This window comes from Aristolochia californica, unplaced genomic scaffold, assembly GCF_029961685.1.
Source record: "Aristolochia californica isolate CCGP_79_NKW_82.1479 unplaced genomic scaffold, dmAriCali1.0.hap1 SCAF_7, whole genome shotgun sequence".
Classification (NCBI taxonomy): Eukaryota; Viridiplantae; Streptophyta; class Magnoliopsida; order Piperales; family Aristolochiaceae; genus Aristolochia; species Aristolochia californica.
In genome coordinates this window covers 35,858,298-35,864,839 of record NW_027182268.1, presented here as the reverse complement: position 1 = coordinate 35,864,839, position 6,542 = coordinate 35,858,298, and the positions used below count along the sequence as shown (strand labels likewise).

The following is a 6,542-nucleotide window of genomic DNA, read 5'->3' as shown; positions in this document are numbered from 1 at the left end:
CTAGCGTTGCTTTTTCAACACTTCGTGTTTCATTCTTCCAATTAGTTGGGATTTGACAACGCAATAATGAGTTTATGAGCTAGAATGGGGATTTGGGGCTTGGGAAGATCGGAAGAAAATTGACTATTGGCGAGAAATATCGGAGTTCAATATGTTGCTTTAGGTATATTTTGGTTTTTTATTCGATTTCGCCTTCTTATTCTTCGTTGTTCTCTCTAACCTTCTTCCTGTTAAGATTCACTCTGAGATTTCTTCCCTTAAGGAGAAATCATGTAAATATTCTGTAAATCCGGTGATTGGGAATCCCGTTAATCACTCATAATTCTTCCATGTATATTCTGTAAAACGGCTATTTAAGCCGATGATGTGAATGAAAAATTAAGATAGTAATTGAAGTATTATATTTTACTTGGTATCAGAGCAGGAGAATCCTTCTCCTTCTCCTTCTCGTCGCCGAAGAACAAAGTGAAAGCTCTGTCCCGTCGTCTCTCCCGTACTTGAAGAACAGAGTTACAACTCTGTCGCTGAAAAATAAAAACAAAGCAGGTATGCTCCATGAATGAAGAAGATGTTGTTTGAGGATCTCTTCGGTCGTCATTGTAACACAAGACCGCCGCCACCTGAACTCCCGAAATCCGTCGCCGAACCACCTTCCAGCGATCGGCACCAGTGTCACCGACGCAGAAGACGAAGAGCCGCACCAATGTCTCAAGCTCGATTTATCTCCGTTGTCGCCCCCACTCCGGTGGACCGTCGGGATGACGCCGACGACTGAATCTGAGCCATCGCTCTGCATTCTAGCATACCGCCAGCCCGAACGTCGCCGACAACGAAGAAGCCGTACCGTTGACGAAGAAGACAAAGGTACGCAAAAAAAAAATCGCTTCCGTTAACTTAGGTCCCGCATTTTATTTTTCTGGCGGGTCGCAACAACTTCTTGAACAAGACTGGAAACAGATACCCGAACCACTTTTTGGACCGGACCGAAAACAGATACCCAACCCAAGTTTTCGGACCGGACCGGACCAAAAAAATTGATTCAGAAAGAGGACCGGACCACAATCGGAGACCCAAACCGGGTCAACCCAGCGAACAGAAAATGGACTGGACCAGTATTTTTGGGTGATCATCACCAATCTAGCGATCTTCTATTTCATCATGTTAAAGGAATCATCACCGATTATTCATGTGCAATCCGAAAACTCTGGTTTTACAACCAGCGTCACTCTTACCGTAGTCAACTATGATGTTTGGTCCCAGATCATGGAGATGCAAATTGCGGGACGAGAAAAGTTTGAATATATTATGGGAAAAACACCATTTCCACAAGAAACTGATGCCTCCTATGCGAAATGGTATGCTGAAAATCAAAAAGTCAAGGGGTGGTTATTAACCTCTATGTCACCAGATATTATGAAGCGCTATATTCGGCTGCGTACCGCACGCGAAATATGGAATGCTCTGGAAAAAGCTTTCTATGATGGGTCAGATGAATCACAATTATTTTAATTGAATCAGAGAGCTTTCTCCACCAAACAGAATGGTCGCCCTTTATCAACGTATTATGGTGATCTTGTGGAAAATTTTCAAGAACTTGATCATCGTGACAGGATTATAATGAAAGATCCTGATGATGTTATCGCTTATAGAAAATCCATTGAAATATTGCGTGTTCATATTTTCTTAAACAGATTGGATGCAGAATTCGAACAAGTCCGTGGTGAAATTCTCAAAAAAGACCCGATATTGGATCTTGAAGAAGCTTATGCTTATGTACGTCGTGACTCTGTTCGTAGAACCACTTTAAATAATGAAGTTGATCGTGTTGAGACATCTGCAATGGTAGCACGTCGAGGTAAGCCTAAAATAGCTCGACCAACTGGTCCTAACAGTGATCAAAATCGAACATCAGGATTTCATAATCGTAGCTATGAGGTTGGAACAACCAAACCAGAGCGCATTTGTACTCACTATGGTGAGACTGGGCATACAAAGTCACGATATTATGAACTTATCGGGTATCCAGAATGGTGGGATCCTACTAAAGCGCTTCGCAAACGGAACTCCAAATCAAATAATCATGCTTCTGTTGTAGTAGCAGAACCCTCCACCTCTCACACAACTGAGGATGTATCAGTCTTAATCGTTATATCTGGTAAGGTTCTTAATACTTTCGCTCCTAGTAGAAATAGTGAACGGATAATTGAATTGAATCTGGTGCTACTGATCATATGACCTTTGACAATCATCATGTTAAAAGTATGAAACCATCTACACAACATATCGTATCTACAACAAATGGTACTCCATCTCACATTATTGGAGAAGGTTCTATCACTCTCACTGAAAATTTGAGTCTTGATTCTGTATTAGTTGTTCCAACCCTCAATCATAGTCTATTATCAGTTGCTCAAATAACTCGTACTTTGCATTGTATTGTGGGTTTTTGGCCTAACATTTGTGTTTTGAAGGACATTCGAACTCAGAAGATAATTGTTATGGGCTGGTATGGGCTGGCCCATGCACGACCCTAGTATGGCCTAGGTAGTTATGGTCCTGGGTTAAGTACCTATGTCTTCCGCTCCTAATAGGCCGGTCTTTTGGGTAGTATTGGCTAGGTGCTTAATAATAATTGGGTATGGTACTAGAAGGGGGAAACTCTATTACCTTGATTTGCAGCTAGAGAGTTTTCATCAGTTAGCCCAAGCATTCTCAATGAAGAATAAATCTGCAAATTCTGACATTTAGTTATGGCATAACCGATTTGATCATTCATCCTTTGGTTATTTAAAGAAATTGTTTCCTACACTTTTTGCAAAATTATCTATTTCAGATTTTAAGTGTGATGTATGTGAATTGGCGAAAAACCATTGTGTTCCATTCCAAATAAGCATGAATAGGAGTGTAGCACCCTTTATGATTATTCACTCTGATGTGTGGGGTCCAACAAATATAGCCTCTCTGAGTGATAAACGGTGGTTTGTTTCTTTTATTGATGATCACACCAGTATGACTTGGATTTGTTTAATGAAGTCAAAAAGTGAAGTTAGTTCGTTGTTCAAACAATTTCACAGAATGATAGTCACTCAGTATCATTCTACAATACGAACTTTTTGAAGTGACAATGGTGGAGAATTTGTGAATCAAAGTTTTAAAGAATATTTAGATAATCATGGTATTACTCATCAAACTACTTGTCCGTACACCCCTCAGCAAAATGGGGTTGCAGAGCGAAAGAACCGCCACCTTCTTGAGGTTGTTCGTGCTTCCTTGTTTGAGGCTCATATGTCGGCTAGTTACTGGGGTGAAGCCATCACAACTACAACTTACCTTATCAATCGAATACCATCGAGTGTGTTACAATTTAAGACTCCCTTGAGTGTTCTTCATAAAACCATCAGTTCACCTGCTGTGCCGAATCTGCCACCTAAAGTTTTTGGGTGTGTAGCCTTTGTTCACCTCCATAAGTCATTGAGACATAAATTGGAACCCCGAGCTCTCAAGTGTGTTTTTGTTGGTTATGCTCAACATCAGAAAGGTTATCGTTGTTATCATCCTCTCTCTCGCAAATTATATGTCACTCTTGATGTGGTATTTCACGAAGAAAACATGTATTATTCTACTCCCGAGTCTTCAATACAGGGGGAGAAAATGATTGAATTGAAGACCCTTAATCATCATTTGGATATCTTGGATACTACAAGTGGTCAATATTCAGATTACAGCTGTGGACATCAAAATGATACAAATGAGCATGATTCACAGGATGGAGAAAGACAAAACCAGATGGAAGTAATGCAACCAAAGTCTCAGCCGCCATCTTCCCCCCCTTCATAATGTACCAATGGATCAATTGCCTTCTGAGTCTGAGTCCATGTCTGAGCCTCAGGTAAGTTCCGAAACTCAACTAAGAGTGCTACCTCATCGAACCACAAGAGGAAAACCTAGAGTCAATTATGAACCTCTTCTCACCTCTAAATCTCAGTATCCCATGCATAATTTTGTGTCTTATCATAGATTGTCAAAGGCAAATGAAGTATTTGTGAATCAATTATTTGATATATCTATTCCTAATAGTGTGCAGGAAGCCTTGAAAGATCCTAAATGGAAAGAAGCCATGAATGAAGAAATGAGGTCCCTCCAAAAGAATTCAACATGGGAAGTGGTTGACCTACCTGTAGGAAAGACACCAGTTGGATGCAGGTGGGTATTTACCATTAAATATAAAGCCGATGACACCATTGAAAGGTTCACAGCAAGGCTTGTCGCCAAAGGATATACTCAAACCTACGGGATCGATTATATGGAGACATTCGCACTAGTGGCCAAAATCAACACTGTTCAGATTCTACTATCTCTGGTTGTGAATCTTGACTGGCCCTTATATCAGTTTGATGTAAAAAATGCATTTTTGCACGAAGATCTCCAAGAAGAAGTATATATGGAATTACCTCTTGGATGTATTATGCAAAACAAAGGATGTAAATAAGTATGTAAACTGAGGAAATCCCTATATGGTTTGAAGCAGTCCCCGAGGGCGTGGTTTGGAAAGTTCACAAATTTTATGAAATCTATCGGATACAAGCAAAGCAACTCAGATCATACTCTCTTCCTGAAATATAACAAAGAGGCCATCACAACTCTTATTGTATATGTTGATGATATGATAGTAACTGGGAATGATCCAGAAGAAAAGAAATCATTGCAAAGTCGTTTTGTTAGAGAATTTGAAATGAATCTTGGCTACTCAAAATATTTTCTTGGTATTAAAGTATCTAGATCCAAGGAAGGAAATTTTCTATCTCAACGAAAATATGTTTTGGATTTATTGAAGGAAACTGGTATGACTGTATGTAGTTCAGTCAGTACTCCTATGGAAAAAATCTAAAACTGAGAACACATTCAGATCAAGTCCCTGCTAACAAGAAGCGTTATCAGACTAGTTGGGAGGTTAATGTATCTTGCACATACCAGACCAGACTTAGCTTATGTAATAAGTGTGGTTAGTCAATTTATGCACTCTCCAAGTGAAGAACATATGAATGCCAACAATCGTATCCTGCACTACTTGAAATCATCTCTAGGGAAAGGAATTTTATTTAAAAAGGGAGGTGACTTGAAAATTGAAGGTTATACCGATGCCGATTGGGCCGGGTCAATAGAAGATCGACGGTCTACATCTGGATACTTTACATTTGTAGGTGGAAATTTGGTCACTTGGAGAAGTAAGAAACAAGAGGTGGTGGCTAGATCGTCACCTGAAGCCGATTACAGGGGAATGGCCAAGGCAATATGTGCATTATTATGGATAAAAAATCTGATATAAGAACTACATATTGAGCAGACAAGTCCTATAAAATTATATTGTGACAATAAGGCAGCATGCAATATTGCCCACAACTAAGGGTGGCTTCGAACCGAGCCGGCTCGGTTTCGGCTCGGTTCGAAACGTTATATTTCGAGCTCGAGCCGAGCTCGAACTCAGGGATGGGCTCGTTTACATTAACGAGTCGAGCTCGAACAGAGCCCGGTTCGGCTCATCAGCTCACGAGCCAGCTCGTTAATATAACGAGCGATTCGGGATCGGGGATTGGGATACCTCTTCGATTCGAGAAATTTCTCTGCGAAACCCATACCTCCGTCTGCCATTTCCATGCCGTTTCAGCGTGATTTCTTGCAGAAATCGCTGTCCGTCGGCAGGTATTCAGGGGAAATGGGGGATTTGGTCATCAAATCCCTCGTTCTCCCTCTCCCTTTTCGATTCCTCGATTTATTCCTCTACGATTTCTGTCTTCCTTCCTCAAAGATTTCTTTCTCGTCTTCCTCTTCGATTTCTTCATCCAAGCTTTTCCTCGCCGACGAGACGAAATCGACGGTCCGACGGAAGGAGGTAAGATTTTTATTTAATCTTTCTGTTTTTTTTCGTCGCCGAGCTAATCTAAAAAATCTCTAACTCTCTCTTCGTTTCTCAGCTTCGTTTCTCGGCTTCGTTTCTGAGCTTCGTTTCTCAGCAGTGCTCCTTCATTATTGGAAAGTTTTTTTGGATATCCGAACGACACACTCTGTTTCTGTAAGCAAACTCAGCTCTGTTTTTTTTTTTTTCCGATATTTCCAGCTGACAGTTCAAATACACTCGGGAAGAAATCATTGTAAGAAAACTGGTATGAATTTTATTTCATGATTTTGAGTGTTGATACTGTTTGATTTTTTGAAATGGTGAGTTCTTGATTTAAGGGTAGAATGTAAGAAGATCATTTTATACAGATTGTATAAGGTTCACCTATTTTATTCTCTTAATTTATTTTTTTGCTTGAGTGTGCCATCAATTGCATTCTAGCTGGCTGAGAGCCAGGAAACTTCATACTGAGCTAACATTCAAGAAGGAAAGGAAGGGTGGGGGAGAAAAATCCCCCACTTTGTCATTTGTTATGTTTTTGTATATCTCAGAATGACTTACTAAGCTCAATTGCTATAATGTTTGGAAAATAGTTGGTTGGTTGTCAATGATTTTTTTTGCTCAAATTCCATTGTTCTTCATAAAT

General features: G+C 40.1%; 1 protein-coding gene across 1 annotated transcript; it reads left to right on the top strand.

Annotated features, from left to right (window-relative positions):
- Nucleotides 1-1,263: 1,263 nt before the first annotated feature.
- Nucleotides 1,264-2,235, top strand: LOC137937375 (uncharacterized). Its single transcript, XM_068782441.1, has 2 exons — nucleotides 1,264-1,484; nucleotides 1,611-2,235. The coding sequence occupies exons 1-2, from the start codon at nucleotides 1,264-1,266 to the stop codon at nucleotides 2,233-2,235; spliced, it is 846 nt and encodes a 281-aa protein (XP_068638542.1).
- The last annotated feature ends 4,307 nt before the right edge of the window (nucleotides 2,236-6,542 follow it).